This window comes from Aphelocoma coerulescens, chromosome 2 (genome assembly GCF_041296385.1).
Source record: "Aphelocoma coerulescens isolate FSJ_1873_10779 chromosome 2, UR_Acoe_1.0, whole genome shotgun sequence".
Taxonomy (NCBI): domain Eukaryota; kingdom Metazoa; phylum Chordata; class Aves; order Passeriformes; family Corvidae; genus Aphelocoma; species Aphelocoma coerulescens.
In genome coordinates, this window is record NC_091015.1 from 92,224,671 (window position 1) to 92,248,123 (window position 23,453).

The window sequence follows — 23,453 nt, forward strand, 5'->3', positions numbered from 1 at the left end:
GTAAGAGTGGTGCCACTGAGGTACAGTACCATATAGAGCACAGCACTGTACCTTGTCTGCAGGTTGAAGAGGTCTAGTTAGAGAAGCTGAATATTTAATTGAAGCTGAGATAGCAGTCAGTTCAGCCTGTCTTCCTAGCTACTCTTGTTGCTTTCGTTTGGACTCGTTCTGCTTGGTCCCTGTCTTTCCTGGAGTCCGCCATTCAGACTAGTTGTATTTCTCCATAAGGGTCTGCACAGAGGAATGTGTCATCTGTTCTGCCAGGAATAGTGGTTAATATACTCCTGAACAGCTGTCTTTGGCACAGCAACCCATCTTGTAACACATGCCTATCTTGTGATCTTCTCTGTATTTCTGCAGATAATTGTCTCCTGCCTCTGTATAATACTATCATCCATTTGACTTTAAGGAATTCCATCTTCCAAAATCAAGATAACTAAAACCTAAAGCAGTCCTCAAACATTTTTCAGCCTCTGTCCTTGTCTCTGTCACCATCCATACAACTGACTGTGACACAGGATGGATATAGACCCAGGGTAGAAGCCTGTTGACAGAAATTAATGCATATGTTCTCTACAGAATTCTTTTGACAAATGCTTATATTTCAGTGATGAGCCACTAGTATCTGTTGAGTAGCACCATCCAAACATTTTTTCATCCTGTCACATCTTAATTTCCATTCCTGTTCTGTCAATAAATACATATTTTCTCCTCTGTATTAGTTAGTTTTTCTTCTTGCATACTCTTGCTGCCTTCGTATCGCAGAATATATTCATATCAAAAAGAATGCAGTCCATTGTGGTCTTTACATACTTAAAATTTGTACTGGGAGAAGAGACTAAACGTGTGCACACATGAAGAGACAAGTTCATCATATTTAAATGTTTCTTCCATTATGAATAATAATCTTTTTGACAGGAGAGCAGCAAAGAGACTATATGTGTCATCTAGTGTATTATGTCAACTATATGAGATGTAATACATGTATTTTTTAACAGTTTTCTATTGATGTGCAGTTGTCTCATGATAGTTTTGCATTGCATTGGTTTTGGGCAGGGAGGTTAGGCTAGACAAGCTCCAGATGTCCTTTCCAACCTCAGTTATTCTGGTTCTATATGTAATTATGGAATTTACTTGATACTAATAAAAACTTTTTTTTTCATGTGTATGTATATAAAGTCAAATACTTCTATGAATTATAAGGACAACATTATCAGACTCAGTCTCTCAAGGGAGAAGTAATTCCAGGACAAAGAGAACTTGAACATAAATGACAGATTTATCTACTTTAATTTGCTTTCAGAAGAGGATTTCATAGCTCAAAAGCATGTCAGGTTCCAAGATACTCTTCAGGATATTTACTTTTAATGCTTGGAATAAATATGTACTAAGGATATATTTCAGACATTTTCAAAGATAAGAATATGTGTGTCAATAAATCTGGAAGTAAGAGCTACCCAATAGAATATCTCATAATTGGTAAGAGAGTGCTTTATATTAATGATCTTTAAAGAATCTTTTCAGTATGGTTTGTCTGCTATAAATTTCACACAACATGACTGCAAATGTGTTTTGCATTGCTGTTTATATTAGATAAGGAGCTCATGTTCAAATGAGCACGTGGCTGCACAATATTTCTGTTAACTGTGTCTCCCTCAAAAGCTGATATGCCAATACTAATATTCTCCTTCCCTCATGTTTTTTCACAAAAATTTCATTTATCTGAGTGGATTTCTTTTTTTAGGAGTAGCACTATGATATTTAGGATCCATTTAGCTTTGTAGTGCTATTTAAATAGAGTATTTAGCATAATTGTTAAAGGGAAGACCACTGCCACTTGCTAGTGCATTGCATCATATCCATTACTATCCCACATTTTCTCTACACTGGATTTGATTCATAGGCAGGAATTTTAACTGGGTGTTTCTGCTAAATCGAGCTGGGAACCAGCTTGAGCTGCAGGAAAAGCAGGGCTAACAGGAGTAAAATCTTTAATTTTCTCACATAGTGAAAACTAATGTTTGCTTGAGACAGTGATAAGTGAAGCCTTACCTCATTGCTCCTGCTGTGCTTTATGAGAGCAAGATCATGTCAAAAAACTGTGGTTTCTTTTCTGACAATTATAAATATTTCTTGTGGCAGTTTATTTTCTACTTTTACTGGCTTATTTGGTCTTGGATTTTGTTACAGGTTCAGAATTTGTGCTGTTGGGGATAAGGATTAGAGTTTGAGATTGGGGTAGGAGGTGGGGGAGAGATAGGGGCTAGGGGTCAGGCTTAGGGTTAGGGGTCAGAGTTAGTGTAAAGGCTTAACAAGCGTGGTCTAACACACAAAGCCAAAGCCCACTTACAGCCACAAAATCAACCCTGCCTTGCTGGCCCAGCTCTCTCATGCCCTTTGTATGAGCTTCACATGCCAGCCTCCAGGTCCTGCCTGTTCTAGTGCTGAGCTTGAAGACACCCCAGGGGTCCAGCTGAAGCATTCTGTCTGCCTGGACCTCTGCCCACATCCCACCTCCTGGGCACAGGCACCCAAGGGCTAGGGCATAACAGGGGCTGAATGTGCAGGGTCAAGAAAGAGGGCTTAGGCTTTGGGAATCTCCATAGGGCTTGGGCTAGGGGGTTAAACCTGGGAGAGAGGTTAGGCTTTGGAGTTAGAGAAGGGCTTTGGGTCAGGGTTTGGAGTTCCATGCAGAGTTTTGGTGAGCAGTTGGGCTGTAGGCTGGGGATGGGAATCACAGTGAGGGGTAGGATTAGGGTTAGGGACAGCAGTTTAGGGCTGCCATCAGAACAAGGATGTAGGGTAGGGATAAGATAAAGAGTTTCAGGTTTGGTTTCTGGCCTTTACGGTAGAGCTTTCGGTAAGGGTTTAGAGAAAGGTGCTGGGATAAGGTTTAGGGGTCAGGTTACACAGGCTTTGTGTTAGTGGCCAGAGTTGGGTAAGGGCTTAAACAGCGTGTTCTCACATTTGCTGTACCCAGTACATTGCCATTGCTTTTATTGTCAAGACAAATCTAAAAAAGTTCTGGAGTCAGCAACATGCCTCAGCAGCAAAGTGGGCCAACAGCCTCCTGGACTGTCAGGAGCATTAACAGCAGGTCAGTGGAGGTGATCATTCCCCTCTACTCAGCACTGGGGAGGCCACACATGGAGCACCAGGTCCAGTTCTGGAGCTCGCCAGTACAGGAGAGACACAGACATACTGGAGGAAGTTCAGTAAAGGGCCCCAAGAATAATTATGGCCCTGGAGCTTCTCACCTGTGAGGAGAGGCTCAGGGAGCAGGGACTATTCAGCCTAGAGAAGAGGAAGCTCAGTGAGATCTTATCCATGTGTTTAAATGCCTGATGGGAGGGTGTAAAGAGGACAGAGCCAGACTCCTCTTGGTGATGCCCAGTGTCAGGACAAGAGTTCATGAGCACAAATTGAAATACAGGAAATTCATCTGATGAATTCCATTCATCTCATAAGAGAACACTGAGCTGAACCTGCATTGAGCAGAGGGGTTAAACTAGGTTATATCTAGAGAATCCTGGCAACCTCAAGTGTTCTGTGATTTATAAGGAAATTATTTGCTTAAATTTTTATTTAATTTTTGCTAGAAGTATCAAGGTCCACAGTCGAGCATGACTACACTAGGGACCTCATTCATTCATGGCTGCATTTCAGTTTTACACACTTAGCCCTTTGTGGAATACAAGCAAAGATGGGCTAATCTTTCTAACACAGGGAACTTAGTTTTCCAATTAATGAGTGAGTGACCCTGTAAGTTTATGGCTGTTCTTGCATTTTATTCAAGGTACAGGCTGTAACCTTTTCTTTTGAGAAGTTCTCTGCAACCTTAAGAAAGATATAAATGTTCCTAGTCCAAATTTAGAGATTTTGCAGCATAAGCTCTGTGTACAAAAAGAATGTGCAAAGGTGGTGTTCAGAGTTCACCTGCTGTTTGGTGGATCTAATGTGCAACATGAGAAAAATAAATTGTCTCGTTACTTCTCTCGGGAGAAAAGTTGCAGGATCTGTTAGATTGTGGGCTACTTAGGGTGCTCTTAAAGTGATATGTTTTATACATTATTTGGGTTTCATACCTCAGGATTATTTTAGCAAATCATCAGTGCTAATTTTAATTAGAGGAAAATGCTTCTATTAGCATGAGAATATGCAAAGTCATATATTTGTGTATAAAGTTTTTCAAGGTGACACTGACAACAAAGGTTGCTCTCACAAAGGGAACATGACATTCTGCAGATTTACAATTTTCAGAGGAGCAGTCTATCAAGAAATATTTTACCTTTAGTAATATTGTACTCTGAATCTCCTGTGGTTAGGAGGTCAGCATTGTATCTGACCTCTTACCTGTTTTGTTTAGCTGAGAGCATTTATTTTTCAGTCTTGTTTTTCTGTTGTTATGTCAAATCCTTTCCAGCATTCCAAGCCTGATCTCCCATCCATCCCCTGCAATGCAGAGTGTAGTTTATATTCTGCCACATCTTGGGCAAATAGCAAGGCTGCTGAGTACATGTAAAATTTTCACTCTGACTCCTCCCTAGTCTTTCAGAGCACTCTGATCATTTAAAAAAAGGCACTGGAGACCAGGAGCCAGCTGCTCTCTGCCAGATTTGTCTTTCCTACAGATCTGGAGGGGGAAGAAGACTTTTGGAATATTTGCCCAATTCTCCCCCTTCTCTTTCGAAGTAACTGAGTCAGGCAGTGTTGCAGAGGTCTGAGAAAGGTGAGCTTGAGGGATCTTGGAGGTTATGGGCTTTGCCTTAATCAGGTCTCCTCTATCCAGCCTATCTCCAAGAAGGAATGAAGTTCAGCATAACAAGTTTAACATATGGACTCTCTGACTCTTGCCAATTGCATCCCCATGGAGGTAAGAGAAGGAAACTGAGTGCACAGCCCTGAGAATCCTCCTGCCATGTTGTAGTTGTAACATTACTGAGCTGTAAGTGAGCAGCTGTGACTCAGGTTAAAAAAGCAACAGTTTAATGACACTGAGCAACCTCAAATGAATGTCTGAAGGCAAGGTTTCTTTGAGGGCCACTAGAGAGAGGACTTGATCAGCTACTAGCCTGAAGGTGACACCTGGAGCTGTTACTTTGAAAGGATCAGCAGTAGCACAACCCAAAACCAAGTCACGTTATGAACCCTTTGACTCCCACCTCCTGAGGAAGCACAAACAGAACTGTGCTCTAGTAGATCTGTACTCTGATGGAGCAGCTGACATTTGACACAATGTCTTTAAACACAACTGATAATGAGTTGTATGCCTTAGAAGAGCTGAGAAACTTTTTTATGAGGAAGGTAAGAGCTAGTTGTGTTGTAGTCAAAACAAAAAATAATACAATACTCATTTCTTAAAGAAGGTTATTGGATGCATTTCTGCCCTTCTTATGAGAATACAGAACTTACTTTCACTCTGCATCATATCCTTGCTTGCATACTTGCTGTGTTCAGGTCTTACATTGTAGTAGCTTCAGGTGAATTAAAATACAGAACTACAATATAATTTGCTTTTTTTCCAATGGCTGTGTTGCTAAGAAGACAAAACACTCCGTAGGGAACAGAAATTTATCTGAGTCAGAACATTAGTATTATTAGTACAAATTGACCTCTAAAAACACCTGTAAAACCAATCACATGTCCACTTTCTGCATGACTAATGTGAGAGAGCCTGTTTCTATACCTGTAGCTTCATTACCACAACAGACCTTTGTATTCTCTGGTGTAGTTATACTGATACATTAGTAGTTCAACAGATAGACACTGTTTTCATGAGGTATTTGCTAACAATTGCAGATTGCAGGGAAAAAATCAAATACTGTATTATATTCTCACTCATTCATGGATTAATTGTCTTGAAAGTTTTAAAAAATAATTTTTAAACACCTACCACTTTTTCTGTTGCTATTCTTTTATTTGTTCTTGTTCTTTTCCCTTCTGTCCTTCTCCCAACCACTGAAATCTGTAAAGTTGGTGTATGATCTCACTGAGCCTTAGAAACTAACCAGGATTTTATGACTGAAATATAAATGATTTTATTTTATGGTGCACAATAAAGCAATGTGAAATGCTGATACATGTCCTCAGTACTGTTTTGCCATCGTACACAGATTAATTATCTTAACTACTCCATGTAGAGTTTTAATGGTGATGACTTAAGAAGTGTTTGAACACTGAAGTAATTACAGAATAGATGAACATTGCAGTATGGCTTGAAGTGGTTTTGATGTCTGTTGGAAGAGTTGTTTTCAAAAGACACTACCACTTTACCAAGATTTGTATTTATTGAGCTAACACACTTACATCTATGCTTTTTATTTAACCTTTAATAACAGAGTAGATCATGAGGATCCATTTGGATTTTATTTCTCTAAATATTTTAACATACACCTCTATTAAACATAAGAATCTTCATGTTTTCACCATGGTGTTGTCCTAACTGTATATGAAAGCATGCCAAAACAATCAGTCTTTCAGACCATACCATGGGGAAAAATTTCTTCATGAGTTTCAGGCAATATTACAGCACAAGTAAAGAAGCAGGAAAAGAGTAGCCAATAAATCGCAATTCCTTCATGGACACTTAGAGCAGGATAACGTCTCGTTGCTATTTGCCATGACTGCTCCTTTCAGACTCTTGTTCTGTTTTGGACACAAAGTAAAAACCAAAGTGGAAAAGAAAAGCTACTTTTTTATGAATCCAATTTCATACTGTTTAACATTGGTAGACAGGGTCATTAATTTCAGTGGATGTTGGATCAGGTCATAGATCTGGAAGCCTAAACTTACTTTTCTAAAAATAGATTACATTTTTATTTCTTCATTATGCCCTAATTTAAAGTCCCTTGAATCAGACTATTAACAAAATATTATCCTATCTCACAAAATAATGCAGATAAAACTAAAATTCCACTCAACACTCATATAGCACTTTTCCTCTTCAAAGCACTTTAGCAGCACTGATTAATCATAGCATTAATTAAACGACTATATTTTTTTAAAATTCAGCCTTCCAAAAGCTCTGTTCTCTGCAGGGAGCAGAGGAGAGCATAGCAAGGGACTAAAACCAGCTCCAGTAATCAGAAAACTTAGCCTGCAGCAATTAAACTGAGGAATCACTTCCCTTGCAGAATCTTTCTTACCTTGGGCTAGTGGAAAGATGAAAGGAAAGATGACAGTGCAATCTAAACAAGAAATAAATCTGTTTTGTGTAAAGGAGCTGGTTAATTTGATATATTTGCACTACCTGAATCAATAGGTGGGCTAACAACTCCTTTCCATGAGTTTTCTAGTTTGTATACCTGGCAGAAAATGCAATCAAAATTAATTAGAAAGGGAATTTTTTTATTTATTCCACACATGGACTCCATCCATTCTGGATATAAAACCCAAACATGCAAGAATAAATTCCTTGGATCCAACAACAGTTAAGCCTGAGGTTGTCATTTTTGTTCTCAGACAAGCCTCCAGAGCTAGGACTGCAAGGGAGACAGCCAAAGCCACCACCCAAATCCTTTTTTCTGGCCAAGAGAGCAGAAACAGCAGAAGAGTAGTAATACCTCTGATAGTTTGCCTTAAAAAATGCTGCTTTCTTCACTGCTGAGGATGACAAATAGAATCTTATTAGTGGAGATTTTTCTCCTTCTGTGGACCCAGCAGTTGTTTGGCATACCAGGTCGGCAGATAATTAGGCAGGTCAAGCTGAGCTTGAACTGACTCATTTTTATAGTCCCAGCATGGGTGAGGCAGTCAACAAATTAACACTTGCACCTCTTCCCAAATTCATCTTCATAAAGCAGGCTGCGAGGCAGAGAGCACGCTCTTGAATTGGGCTGCCCATGTTTGATGGTTGCTTCGTTTCTCCAGCATGATGGCTGGACTGATACATGATGGACATTCAAAACAGAAGCCATCCACTATGCTGGGTGAGAGGTGCTGTTAAGAAATGGAAAATCCATTTGGCTGTGGTACACATCAATCCATTTCTGTATTAGTTTTGTGACTGTTTTGCTGCAAACATATTCTCCCCTGAAGGAGATCTAGTTTCTCTGGAAATCCACATGGCAGGCAGCATGCATCCCATGAAAATTGCCAAAAGGACAGCAGCAAAGACGGAAGAGGCAGAGATGTTCAGCAGGGTCTCAATGCAGTGCAGTGCTCTACCTTTGGCATTACGTCCAACAGAGCCAGCTGAAGTGCTTCTGCATGCAAAGTGCAGACATGGATCAAGCCTTTAAAGCACCTGTAAGAACATGAGTTAGCAGGTTATGTTCAGCCAAAAAGCCCTGGAAGTTCTTCAGTGTGTAGTTTTTACAATAACTGCTGGTATAAAGTCTGAATATCTGTAGTCTCACTGTGTGAGAGGCAAGCAGAATATGAAGGAGTTCCATTGAGAGAGGAGTGAAATCAGTATTAGAAGTAACAGCAGATTAAATATGGAATTGAGATATGCAGGAGAGGCAACAAGAGCAGTACAAGAGCAATAACTTTTAAACACACTGGTATTTTTAAGTCTAAAATCTATGATTGCAAGCTAGCTAAAATGTCCTTTAGTTCAGAACATTAAAAAGCTGAGTCCGAGGGTGGGACTGGGAATGCAAGGTATGACAAAAGCAGGATCTAGCTGACCATCGAAGTGTAGGTATTTAAACCAAAACGCAGAGAGATTGGAAAAACTTGGAAAACATGGCAGATGCAGAGATTTACAAGATGTGGCAAAGGAGAATGAAAACTTCACAATTAAGACCCAAAGGTTTGAGGGGATGCAGCTCAAGGAAGAAAATTAGTCATGTAGTAGAGGGAAGAGGAGGTAGCCCTGGGAAGATGAGTTAAAACAAGAAAAATAATCAGCCAGAGGCAGGAAACATATGAAATTTAAAAGTTATGTTTCTGGAAGCAGAGAAGCTGAAGGAGGAGGGTAACTGGGTTAAAATGCTGTTACAGGAAAAAAAAATCTGTGAAGGATCTGAGAAAGCATATTGCTGAAAAGCAGTGATTGCATTGCACCCAGTTGTGATTTCCCATGGCATGTTCAGGTTCAAAATACCAAAAGCTTCTCTTTTGTCTTTGTCCGATGCTAATAGTTGCAATACATGCTGCTCTTTCATCCTTGTTATGGCTGTGCCCTTTCTCATTCCTTGTTCTCCTCATACCTTTCTTTTGCAAAATACAGAACCAATATCTTTAATCTTTTTCAAAAGATAAAAGCTTCTATATTGGTTACCCTTTTAGATATTTGATTCTTTTACAAGCAAATCTCAACTGACATTGCCGCACAGTTATTGGTGTTTTACGTGCTTTCATCACTCTCTGGTAGTTTGAGGGTTTCTTCCCTAAAACTGTAAAAGATGACTGTTCCCGCTCCCTGTAGGGCTTTATATGCTACACTGCTGATGGCTGAATTTATTCTTGATAAAAAAGATTTTTAAAAAAGAAAACCAGTGACTGGCACATCACATACAATGCATCAGGGAAGATACTGTTCCTTTTTGTCATGGTCCATACCAAATACCAATCTTGTATCTTGAAATCTTGCTGCCTGTCATCAGAGATGGTGAAAAACTGAAAGTGTGTATCATTTTTCTGAAGTGAAGAGGGAATCTGAGACCTCCACCTGATTCTTTGTTCAGTCTCAGCAGCCATGAGCAAAGTGCACCTGGATCCTTGGGGGCACAGGAGGGCATGTGTGTGTAATGGTTTTAATTCTTTCTTTAGTCTCAAAAAATAATTTATCTCCACAGAGTCTTAAAATTTCAATTCAAAAAAACCTGCAAGGAAATGATATCTGATATTGTTCTCTAGCTCAAAGTACTCATTATCCCATCTTAATTGGCAAGCTATGTTTAATGTGAAGCAGCTAAAACAGTGGCTTCCAGCCCATGAGGTTTGAGCTGCTTACTAAAACCAGTTTAAGTTAACTCATCACTCTTTTCCTTGTAAATGATTGGGCTGAAGTGATAGGTTTTTTGGACAGGGATAATTGCAGTATTATAGTCAATTACCATTATGTAGTGAAATATGTATTTATTTTGAAGTGCCAGAGATTATGTTTGTGCATGTCACTAACATAAGAAGTAGAAGGACCTGAGTACCTAACAAACATTTTTGGTCAAACATTGAGAATGATATCCAGGTGCCTAGAGATAAGTATTAAACATTAAGGGCCAAAGGGTATCCAGTTTTGTTTTCTGCTTTTCCAGAAGCCTGTGTGTCTTCCATAGGTATGATAATTCTGTGCGGGTATCTCAAGTATACAAGGGAATTTGAAACCACATTACCCCCATCTGTTTGGACACAGAAATCTCCCCCTATTTACCTGAAAATGGTTTGATCTTCTTTTTTACACCTACATCCCAAAGTGATCCAGAATCCTCTGTTCTCTGACACTTGCTAGAAGTGGTGGGGCTCTTGCTATTTGCAGCATGCTTTTCAGTCCTACTGCTGCAGGGCTTTTTCCACTTTCTTCCTGCAGTAACAATTCATGCACAGTGTTCTTAGGAATAAGAAACAGGTGTGCTGTGATGAGCAGCATCACAGACCGTGAGCCAGCACAGGCCAGGCCATGGGGGTCTGACAGTAGGCACTACTTCGGAGTGTCATAAACCTGCTCTGTCCGCTGCTGAAGTCATGTCAAACGAGGGGCCCCATCGAGAGAGAAGAGAGCATTGCTGTGTGCAAACTGTGGGGCTTGCAGTCCTTCATGTGCAATGTACCCTGCAGTGGGCGCTGCTACAGACTGTATCTTACGGAGTGGGGTGGAGAGCAAAGTCCCTGGCTTGGTGGTTGCAGTGGAAAGCCTGTCTGGAGGCAGTCATTAAATTCAGTGGTGAGCAAGAGGGCATGAAACTTTGGGCTGGCTGATGACCCTTATTTCAGGTTGTACTGCTCTGCCTTCTTTTATAAACCTTATTTTAAAAGGGGTCCTCTTTTATAAACCAACGTTGCCTGATAATGGTGGATTTTTTCTTAACTCACCTTTCCTGCTGCTCCCCAAAGTCTCAGGAGTAATCATCTACTCAGTGGGTCAAGTGTCTCTCAACCTCAGTACTGCAGCCTTTTTTTGCTTTCAAAGATACCGGTTTGCCTCCTTCCATCTGCTGCCTTTACTCCTGGCCCAGCAGCTCTAGTATTATCCTGCTTCATCTTATTGGGCTTGCTCCTTCCTCTGCCCCACAAAAAACCACACGTGTTTGGCTCTAAGACCCAGTATGACAGCATTTCTTACCTCCTGGCCTATTTTGCCTTTAAAATCCAGGGTAGTTTTCCCCCTTGAGTGTTTCACTGGTGAAACTCCCTATGAAAACTAACACACCTTTACCCTCTGAAATGACATGAGATTGACTGCTGCTCTGATGCCTACAATAGAACTTGTATTGTCTAGGCATTCCAAGTCCAGAGTCTGCTACATATTGCAATCAGCATAATCATTCTTTTTTTATGGGCCCCTTCTTGCACATCAGGATGTACCAGAAAATTTCCAGTGTTCAGAGAAGGCACAGGGCTTCTCTGGAACAGCAACAGCTGAACCTGAGGGGCACATCCCGCTGCTACACTAGTGGTAATCTATTACAGCATAAAACAGTGGTATCTGACAGTGAAAGAAAGCATGGTGCAGGAAAGGACTATCAACTCTAGTAGTGGTGTTTCTGCCACTGCTGTCATGTGATGAACACACTCTAAATTTATTAGACTACCAGTTGAATACAGTGACTCATGACCAAAATCCATTACTTAATTCCATATGAATTAAGTAGAGACTTTTGGCACATTTATTAAGTAATGATTGAAAGTAATAATAAAAGCTCTCCCAGTCATATTCTTTCCATGAGTCTATGAAATACTGAATTTGAGTGGTATTAAAAACACAGGAGTGGTGAAAGTGCCCAAAAGCACATATGTCTAAGTGGAGCACTTGTGTTAGCACAAAGAGAAGAAAATTCACATATATTCTGACATACAGGCACCAGTAGTTCTGGAATAGGATATCTGTGTCTTTACAATAAAGTATGGTGGCATTTTGCCATTTTTATATGAACTAGCTACATGATGTGAATTAATGGGTATCTTTGGAGGGGGGTAAATAGTGAACAATTACTTTTCCAGAAAAAGATCTATCTCTAGAACAGGGTCCTTAGTTTGAATTAATATCTGTTTGGGGTTTCTTGTGTCTTTAGTAGGTAAATTTTCCTAATCTTGTACTCTCAAACTAGGAACCATGTCACAACTACTTAATAAATTTGCCAGTGTGTCAAAAGCATTGTTCGGAGATGAGTGAAAATGGAAGTGCATTCAATGATGTTACAACAGCAGTGAATTTGTCTCAAGGCAATAGTAGGGAAATATTTCCGGAAGCAGAACCTTATCTGTGATGATTTTGCTCTGGTTTAATCTACCAAAAGAATAGTTTGCTCTGCTGTTTGGCTCTGAAGGCAGAATCTCTCTTAGGACAGTTACTTGATCCTATGAAGTGAAAAGTTTCCTGAATTAAGTAATGGAGGCAGGTATTAAGGTGCTGAAACTTTTGTCATTCAAAGGAAAAGACATTGGATCTTCATTGCTGAAATAATAAGTAAATGCTATCATCTTACAGTCAAAGACTTACTACATAGTGTTAGATGAATCACCTTCTTAATATGAAAATTATGGAACTCTTATCTTAGAAAAATAACTTTTAAATGTATAGTATCAGAAAAATGCTCTCCCAAGCACCCACAAGACAACCCCTTTCCTGTTACATCTATTTAATGTATTTCTTCCTTCCTTTAAGAGTGAAATTGAACAAATAAATACAATTTCTTTTTTCCTTGTCAAGCTGTTGGCTATGTTTAATCATATTATGTAAATCCTCTTTAAAAGCGTCAAGTCAGTTTTGGGTCTTACAATGTGTAATGTTGTTCAAATACAAAAAATAAAAATAAAAAATCAAATTGTTTGTAGATTAAAGTAGTTCTGTATGGACCCTAATGAAAATTAACAAGGCTATTTATTTTTAATATAATCCTCACACACATCCGCCTCGCTCCCCAGCACCCTCATCAGTTCTCACTTCTTCCATTCAGGGAGGCTTCTTGTGTTGCAAGAGAGCTGAATTGCCCAGCTCTCCTACTAGTGGTGCTAGATAACACTTTGCTGACATTCCAGCACTGGTTTCCATTACACATTTCCATCTGCTTTCAGAAGAGGCTCTCAACATGGGAAAACATAATTCTAAGTGCAAATGCTCTGCAGAATGTAACATACACCAGTGCAGAAGTCAAGGGTCACAGGTGGTGTCAGTTGTGTTGGGCTCATGCAGCAGTACCTGGGGTAGGACTTCCCATTCACACCACTGTGGAGCAAGGTTTCTTCTATAGCTCGTGCTAGAAAACGTGACTCTTCTCTTCTTCGTGTCTGTAGTAAAGCAGTAGGAACATAACTGAGTTAAGAGAAGTTAACCACTAACTGATGGGGTTTCTTTCTGTAAATGTAGTACAGTGGTTTATATAGTTTTAGAAAAGCTTTTTGGAGTATAAAGAATAGTCCTTGGCTTTCACCTTCTGTGGTTTAACTCGATATTAAAGCAAATTTCCTGCTTTTGCAAAATACTTTCACATAGTTAACACAGTGTTCAAAGTACTCAAACCACAGAAAATGTGCTAAGAGCTGCACTTGTTCATAGGTTTTAAGACCATGTAAACAGTGGCTTAGATCAACTCTGTAGCCCAGCCACTCCCCTCTTCTTCCATCTGGTGTGCCACCTGTGTTTGGTGAACCCCTGGAAAGACATTTTCCCTGCTGGAATTGTGGTCAGCTGCTTTACCTACATGGGTGAGCAGCTTTGTTGGAAGTGGCAGTTCTGTCTTTCACTGCCTCCTGGGGACAGGGCAGGGAGAGGGAAGCCTGTCTCCCCAACAGGCAGCTGCTGGCAGTGGGGCCTGGCGCTGACTCCTGGTTCTGGTAGGGGAGTTTCCAAACTGGACACCAGCTTACACAGCTGCCACAGATGAAATAGTGACTAGATTTTAGACCTAGGAAATGTGAGTCTTCTGTCTGGCACGTGCTATCCAAAGGCTAAGTTTGATGCAATTGTTGGAGGGGAAAAGAAATGGGGGAAAGAAGGGGAAGGCAATAAAAAAACCCTACCTAACCCAGTCACAGTATATTTTACTTTAAATATGCATCTGATTAAGAATTGAATAGTAATATTGGGCTGGAATTACTACAGCTGCTCAGAGTAAGGAATGCTGTATTGTCCCGCTGTTACACATTATCTATAAAAAGCTGTTTCATTGTTTTGAAGTATCTAATACTGATTTGATCTTCTCATGCCTAACTGAAGGGTGTGTACAGCAGAAACTTTAGAACTGCTGAGCACTGGCATGTCCAGAATGCTTATACCGTGCTTGATTGTTGTTTGTTTTAGTTTTCCTGCTGAGCTTTCCCTGACAGCTCCAAAGCCTTTATTTATTTTAAGAAGCATTTTGTGTGTCTAGGCATGTGGACTGGTGTGAATAATATTGCCTGGAACACTAGACCAGTTCCAGGAAAGAAATCTGCTTGGGGCAGCCATCCATTCCTTACGCCCAGTGCTCTGGGATGCAGTCTTTGGCTGCTAATGAAATGATCATTGTGAACTGATTCCACCAGAGGACTGAGGTGCTGAGATGCTCTGTTGCAATTTAAGTGAGGTACAAAAGGAAAAAGGAATATTGGTCTATCCTGGATGTGTGCACAGAGTAAAGCAGAAAGTCTCACTGATCTCATTTATCTACTTGTACTTATTCCTGACCAGTGGCAAACACTGTGCTCGAAGAGTAAAAGCTACACCAAATCATAGTTTATTTTCTTTTTTGAAACACAAGCTTAATTTGATATGTGTTGCAAACTGAAGTAACCACTGTAAGTGATACACAACTCTTAATGTGTTCATGTTACACAGAACAAACAGATGCAGGTGAAAACAGCATTTCAAACTTTTCTGTCACAGTGTTTCATAAATGTATTGGGGAAAAGAAGATTTTCAGTTTGCTCAAGCAAATCATTTCTGAAAGAGAAAGAGGTGCTAACAACTATAATCTGTTGTTAATAATATTGCCTAAAATTGTAACAGGGCAAGTAAATTAAATATTAAGTTCAAAGAAATAAAAATGTTTGAGAACAGGATTTCTATTTGTATTGCAAATTGTATTGAGATTCAAATCCTACTGTACATATTTGGTGGGCAGTCTAATGCTTTTTATAATCAGGAATGTTTTTACATGATACAGAGTGAGTATTTTCTAACACCTCACATTACCACAAAATCTATTTGATAATCTTTAACAGTTCAGTGCAGAGATTTTTGGTTTTATCTGTATTATGAATATTCTGTTCAAATGACTGACTACCACATCAGTTCTACCACATCAGGCAAAATTCTGAGAAGTAAAAACGGTTCAATGTCTGAGAGTTAAAAGATGTGATTTTCCTCTTCCCTCTACTTTGAAATATGGATACAAACAACTGAGTTTATGAATTCAGAAATAAGATTTTTAATAAGTAATTTAATAAGTAATTTTAAACAGTAATTGATCAGAACATTTTTGAGTTATCCAAAAAATCTGATTAAATTATCATATCATATCATATACAATAATCATACCTGATAATTCACAAAATGTGATGTAGATTAGATTACTAATTATGTTTATATTTCCCAATTTTCCTGTCCTTTTCATCCTGCATGATACACTCATGGTGATTGCTGTATGCAAATTCCTAGCACAGCTGCACTGAAGGTGATTCAGAGTTGTTTCACTGACCTCAGTAGTAACTTCATCAGGTCTTCACCATCTCTGATCTTGTCTTCATCACATTGAAGGATTGAGCAGCCATTTACCATAGCAGAAATCCTCTAGAACTGATGTGAGATTTCTCGTGTATCTGTGCTGGTGCTAATCCTGCCCTATATTAATATATATTTACATTTGCATTTATATTTACACTACATATATGTATAAATTCTCAGAAACTGCTTTTTTATTATTTTCACAAGCAGTACATGACTTTTAGGTGCAATTTGGAAAAATAAATCTGTTTATTTAAGCATGAAAAAAATAACAATTTTAGAATCATTTAGGTTGGAAAAGATCATCAACTCCAAATATAATTGACAGAATTTCTTTTTCTTTAAATGTTCAGTGTGACCATTTTAAAAATTCCTTTCATTTTAGGAGATTTTAAGTTCTGGAGGTTAGTGTTTTATTCAGTAAATCCTTGCTAAATGCCAGACTGGAAGAGATGTCAGAAAGGCTCCTTTTCTGGTCAGTACCATGCATATAGCTAACAATGTGTGGAAAAGATGGTGTCTACTTGAACAGCACAGTCTGAGAAACACTAACAAACCCAGTTAAATTGCTGCATGTAGAAAGAATTAACCTTGTACAGCAAAGAAGCCTTCAGAGAAGACTGTTTCACAAATAACATCATTGGGTTTGCATTCACTGCTGTGGTTTTAACAATTGATGCACATTTAATTTATGGTAACAAGTTGTGAGTTGTTTGGTGGGAGATGAGGACTTGCCGAGTTGTGTGAATTGTGGTATCCAGGTTATCTTCATGCATATAATTGGCCTTTACTAGCATAGTGCCATTCTCTTAAGGATGTGAAGTAGCCATATCAGAAGTCTCTGGCTGATGCAGTGTGGATGTATTAACAGAATCCATAATGTGTGTAATGCTTGAACGTGCAATCATATAAATATGGCTTGCTCCAAAATAGTATCAGTATCCAATTAGATGACGTGCAGTGATGCAAATGGTGCTATTAGTCTTGCGTGTTTTCCCTGTACTTCTCCGTCACCCTTTATTGCTGTATCTTCTGAATTCTCCCTTCATTTTCTTTCAACAAAGGCAAGTATGCCATGAGGGATCTGGTCCACCGACTGCCAGGCGCTAACAACAGCAACAGCTCAGCGAGCAAGGCCATGTCTGATGACACCGTTACTGCCATTTGCTGCACTCTGCATGAAGTCATCACTAAAAACATGGAGAATGCCAAGGCCTTACGAGACGCAGGCGGCATTGAGAAACTGGTTGGCATATCTAAGAGTAAAGGAGACAAGTATGTTTTGCAAATCACCTTGCACCTTTTTAACCTCTCCAGTAGTTATTACTAGTCCTGAATGTGTTTGCCTTCTCTGTGCAATCGTGAGTTGAATCCTTTAGTTTCATCAGAAATCATATGCCCAGTGTGAAGGGTGACAAGAAACAGACAATGCCAATACCAAAAGTCTCCCTCTGCTTTGGTTTATTTTTGATGTGCTATCAGCAGTGTGGGGAGTGCACTCCCTGTGCATTTTAAGGAAGAGTAATTATCTACAGTAACCCCTACCTCTAAGCAATTGTAGAAGATCCTGATAAACATTAGAGATCAGAGTAGTTGGATTGCACCCTGCACAAGGGGTGAAATGCAGGTGGAGGGATCCTTTGGAAGGAAGGACCTCACCACAGTTCTGTTTCTGCTCCTCTTGCTCTAGGAGTGAAGAATGTAAAGTCACTGTCCCTTTTCACAGCACCTTTTTCTTTGCCACCAGCTTGGTAGTAGATCCATGAATTTTCTGACTGCTTGCTTCTGAGAGAGCATTAGGCTGCTTTGTGAGGCAGAAAATGTCTTGCACACAACTGTGACATTTTCAGAACAGCTATGGTTTCATCTTGTCTGTTTGGCTATGTACACACTCTTCATGAAGAGTCACTCTTTATCCTTCTTTTGCCTAAAACAGATAGCCTGGTTCTCATATTTGTCAACCTGATGAAGTATAGTGCAATGGGACTATGGCAGTTTGAAAACAAAAAGCCTTCACTGTAGTGTACAAAACCCATCAGTCCACCTGCTCGGAGCTGTCATCACACAGCCTACTGCAGCATCAGAGCTCTTAAAGAGCCCCACAAAGCCAGGCCAGAACCTGAAGGAAAGATTTATGCACCCTCCATTTGGTATGAGAACTTATGCTCGCCTATGTGATCAGAGCATTGCCAGTATAATTTAATCACATTTCTTTTCCTCTATTGTCACCCTTTCCCTTTCATACCAAATTCATTATTGAAACATTCCTGCATTCAAATTTTAGGGGGTAAAAAGTAGTAGTGTGACCAAGTATGTGGGAGCTCCCTATGCTCTGCCAATTTATTTATATTTGCATTTTGTTATTATTAAATCTACTTAATTTATTTATGTTTTCTAGATCAAATGTACTGACATTGCAAGCAGGTTCATATCCATTTCTCTTAAGCTGAATGTGTCTTTTCTCAGAATAATGCATTTGTCTACCTGTTCATTATCTGGTAAAGAATACTGATACCTGTTGAGTCTGGAATTTTTGAAGTATCATGGGCAGTTTTAGGAGGGTCCAAGAGCATAATTCCCTATCTTAATATCCCTCATAACTGTAAAAGACATCTATTTCTAATTAATGTATTTAGCCCAGGTAGAGTAATTCTAAAATGCCCTTCCAGGTCATGATATGTATCCCTCCTCTCAAGTGCTTTGAGCAGAGGTCCTGTGTTATTATTTTTACAGGTTACACAGTTCTAGAACAAGAAAACCTGTCAACACACAGTGCTGCAAATGCCCATCTTAAGTAAAAGTTCCATTTTTCAGCTTTCAGGAATGTCAGTACTATGTGCTATTGGTTTGGTTTGGTTTCTTACAGGTAATTCATTGTTTGAAAATCAAAATTGCTGGTTGTTGGACTGATAGAAAATTCTGGCATGCTCACTTTAATACAGTAAAACACTTCCATATGAAATGATTTTGTCCAGTATGAAGCAACTGCATCTGAATGTGCAGGATACTGGACTGGCCATGCATCCTGGTATGTATCAGTGCCAGGAGTGTGGGGCTGGCCCTGTGAACCTTTGGAATATGCCCAGGGCTTGAACGCTCTCCCTGTATGACCGCATGAGAGAACTGGTGTTCATAAGGTTATTTATATTGGCCGAACCCGTATCAGCTTCACATAGCTCCTGCCTCTCCTCAGTACTCACGGAGTGGTTGGCACAGTTATTCTTCTGGTTACTCCATGCTACCAGCACCCCACTAGCCAGTACGGCTGGAAGTATAATAAAAACAATTATGCTTGAAAGGGTTTATCAAAATCCTGTTTACTCACCAATTACCCACCTACTGCTGTACTCTGGGTGAGAAATGGAATAGAAGTGGAAAAAAAAATCAAATAAATTACTAGGGAAATGTTGTATTAATGAATCAGTTGTGTCATAACAATGCTTTACCAGCTTGAGTGTCAGCCAACCAGGGATCCTTCTCAGAAGTCACAGAATAAACCAAAGCGTGGCCCCTGCCCAAAGCAGTAACTTATGCTGCTGGTTTTCTGGTTTCTCTTCGATTGTGCAATCCATATGCCTCTTCTCAGTAAAACATAAATCACCTCAGTGACTGCCCCCAACTCCATCAGTCCTCACTCTGGACTTTGGCCTTGGCAAGGTTTTCTAGCATTCTACTGCTTTATATGTATTTTTGATCCAGCACAGTGTATGCTTCCTTAATGGTTGGGTTATCTTCCTGGTCCTTTTCTATTTGACCCTTCTTCACTGAGATGAATACTCTGCCTTTTTTTTTTTTTTTTAATTACCTATTCCAACAAGAATATATGACATCAACTGATTGTAACAATAGCTTAGATCTTCTTTCAAAACCTGTCTGAAAAGAAAGCTCATGTGAAGTTACATGGTTTTCAAAATGACATTGTATTGCTGTCATTAAAGGATAATGGGTGAGCAAAATCCAACTCCGCATTTGGATTCCTAATGAAATTTATCGTAACTTTATCATATAATCAGTTGTATTTCTGCATCTTCACTCTGCATTTCAAAACCAGTGCTCATCAACCATCTAGGGTTTCTTTTGGCCACTGCTAAGAGGAGCTTAATGAGTTGAACGCACTCCTCAGGTTTGGCAGCTTATGGAGGAAAAAATTCTGCTCTGACTCCTTGTCCTTTATGCCAAAAGTTGTAGCATATCTTAGATGTACATAATGCCAGTTGGGTCCTCAACAGTTTTGCCAATTGCTACCTCCTATTCTTCTTACTGTGCTCTCAGCAGAAATCCCTGTGTGTACTGAGATGCACGCGTTTTGCTCCTCACTGGTTGATTAGTGCTATAGAAATAAGATATATTGCCCTTGCTTAAAAACACATTGGTCTCCAAGATGCCAAGCAAAGATCTTATGGCATGCTTGAAACACACTGTATTTGAGGGTTTAAACCCATAGTGATGCATGTGAAAATTGGGATGAATGGTGTCCTGTACTTAACAGTCTCTTTCTCACTGTTTTTTTCTCTCTCTCTCCCTTTTTAATATATGTGTGTAACAGGCATTCGCCTAAAGTGGTGAAAGCAGCATCTCAGGTCCTCAATAGTATGTGGCAGTACAGAGACCTGAGAAGTCTCTACAAGAAGGTAAGGCTTGGGTTTTTTCTAGATTTATCATCTTTCATACTGTTATCCAAATTTGGGGGCTGAGAGACTTCAGACCAAAATACTTGTTTATGTGACTGGAAATTCACATGGTGCGTAAAGTTTCAGATACTTGGAGCTATTAGTTTTTCCTTAATTTCTACTTTTAACATAAAAATGCCCTTTGAAAATATGTGTGGTGGTGAAAAGGGGGTGTGAATTTGATTTTAAAATAAATTCATACAAAAGGTGCTGGATCTGACAGCCCTGGAGAGTGAAATCCTCTGTTCGTAGAACAAACCTATGTAAGCTCTCCTACTGAAACAGTCCTTCCTACACCTCCTCACCTTTTTCTGAGGCAATTACCAGATTTTCAGCCCTTCAGCTCCCAAATTTCCTCATGAGATTGTAAACAAGAGTATCTGAAGGAGTGGTGCTTAGAGACCAGCTACAAATGGAGCTGGGCTGAAACCTGGTAGCTTCATTTCTAATCAGCTGGCAGACAGTGGCATCAGACTTGGTTTTCAGACAGTCTGTTGAGTCCATAGTAGCATGCCATTCCCACAGCCCTGCTAGCCTGTTGAAAATTAATTGCAGTAGAGTAATATAACACTGTGAAACAACATTCCATATATCTTTTAAAATGTGTCTGCTTAGTAAATGAAAACATTTACAGGCATTCTTGCTGAATATTTCCAAACTGAATTACATTCCACGTGAGTATCAGCCTGCAGATTCAGCTCTTCAATGTCTTCTTGCTTGGAATTTCACATCTTATGTAATTGATATTTGTATTTATAATCTCAGAAAGAGCTAAGACTTCATGTGGCATCTTCAGTTCAGGCCCTAGTTACAGCTGAGGCATAAGGATGGAGAAGCAGGGAAGGTTCACAGTGGTGTGGTCTGTGTTGTATGTATTCTGCACAAGAAAATAGCTTAGTTACATGAAATGTATGCACCAAATCTCAAGCTGGCAGAAGCTGACCTTCTGTGTGAACTGCTGTTCTTTTGCATGCCTCAGCCTTGCTTGTGTCAAGTCTGGAGAGTGAGGAAGATGATTATTGAGTCTGTCCCATTGTTCACTTCCAGTATTTGCAGTCATCCTTGGCAGCCCTAGAGATACCATATGTGAAAATGTTCCAAGTAACAAGCTGGTACTCAACTGTCCCTTTAAGAGGTGGGAACAAACATGAGTTAGAGTAGGCTTTTCTTGATCCAAGGCAGTAACACACTGGAAGTGTGCATAGCCTGACTTCTGTGCATGTGGGTGGCTGTGCTGTAGAGGCTGAGCTGTACTGCACCATAATCTCTTAGAGGTTCTTACAATATTTGGCTCATGTCCAACTTTCTGTCTGTATATATATGCTGTGATGGAAAAGCAGTTTCTGGGGTTGCTCCATGCATGAGGTAATAATGTTTGTGCTGAGTTTACTGCTACCTAAGGGACACTGTTGGCTGCCAGTGTGACTGCCTGGTAATGGACTTACTTACTAAGCATGCTCAGGTACTAAGTACCTTGCATGCTTACAAGAGCATTTTCCAAGGCCACAAATACATACTTGTGATATGGAAAATAGGACAGACTAGCTTTAGAGGTAGCTTCCAGGACACTCATAGCCTACAGATCATCTGTATTCTCAGGAAGAGAATTTTATTAATGTCTATATTAGTTAATACCTACACAAAATCTTAAAATGAAGATCAGTCTCTGCTACATATTTGTATGCTAATTGCATGCCATTATATATGCTGCTAAGCCTCATATAAATATAGTTTATTTTAATCAAAATGTTCAGATAGTTAATTTTAAATACTCCTTTTTTTGTTAAAATACATGCAATAATCTTTATAAAGTTATAATATTTATTAAACTTGCCTGTAATAGGCTGACTCTTACGCTGCCTGTCTGGGTTTCCCCCCTGTTTGGAAAGCAATGGCAATGGTTTTATGACAGAAAAATTAGAGAAGTTTGCATTATACTAATAGTCAGCTACTTATGTAATATAAAGATACTGGATCAATGCAATCTTTGTTTTATCCCATTAAAATATATATACCAGTAAAAATGAGTGAACATACATTGTAATGCAGTCAGCACTTTGCAGTATCTTGCCCTTGCACTTTTGAAGTGCAGGTAAATCCCATTGCATAACCATCAACAACTTGCTTCTGTGTGCTGAAGTATCTATACAGTTGCATACAAAGAATTGGCCAACAGAGACACAATTTTGTTTTGTAATACAAGGAAATTGCAAGCATCCCATTATATTTAAGTGAAAGCAGCAGCACTTACCTTTTGTTTGAGAAAAAATGTAACCAAATAGTTTGAATTGTGGTATATTTCAGAGCTACACGTTCCCAATAAAGTAAGAAGAGGTAAAAAGAATTGAAGTATTATTCTTTGTGTTAATGGGCAAGGAGTACAATACATACAGTACAGTAGCAGTCAGTATATTTAGTCCAAACATGACTGGATCAGCAAAGACATTAAAACCTCTTTCATTTTCCTAATTTTACTCAACATTGCAAGGAACATCCTACAGCCGGCAAAAGATAAACTGTGCTGACAGAAATCCAGAGCTGGGGACTGGTGTGGATGCTCTTTAGGTCCACAATATCTTATGCACTGAATTTGCAGAGCCATGCCACAGCCTGTACCCTCCGCTGGCAGGATCTATCCATTGTACATGGATTTTGAAGTCATAGCTGTATTGTGGCTTTAGTGGGACACACAAACTTGTTAGGTTGGACTGGCATGGAACAGACACAGAAAGTAAACAGCATTCAGATAATGTGAGTGAGGAAATAGTATTAGATAGTCCTCTGCAGGCTTGTGCTTTGAGGCAAAAAGAAGTTTTGCTCCTGATGTGGTTAATTTGGCACTATCCTAACACAGTCCAAGAAGGAAAAGTTGTAAAATGCATAAGTATTTCTGGTCCTAAAACTGTAGGAAAAAAAAGAAGACTTGACTGACTAAAAGGAAGCAATTAATTTAGTCTTGAAATGAAGGAGTTTCC

At 39.4% G+C, this 23,453-nt stretch overlaps 1 protein-coding gene across 2 annotated transcripts in view; it reads left to right on the forward strand.

Moving 5' to 3' along the window:
• CTNND2 (catenin delta 2) overlaps nucleotides 1–23,453 on the forward strand; it is a 658,514-nt gene that overhangs the window by 605,130 nt on the left and 29,931 nt on the right. For both annotated transcript variants that reach the window (XM_069004021.1, XM_069004022.1), the window contains 2 exons: nucleotides 16,873–17,083; nucleotides 20,355–20,439. In XM_069004021.1, the coding sequence (XP_068860122.1) occupies nucleotides 16,873–17,083; nucleotides 20,355–20,439 (296 nt within the window). The remainder of the gene's footprint in view (nucleotides 1–16,872; nucleotides 17,084–20,354; nucleotides 20,440–23,453) is intronic.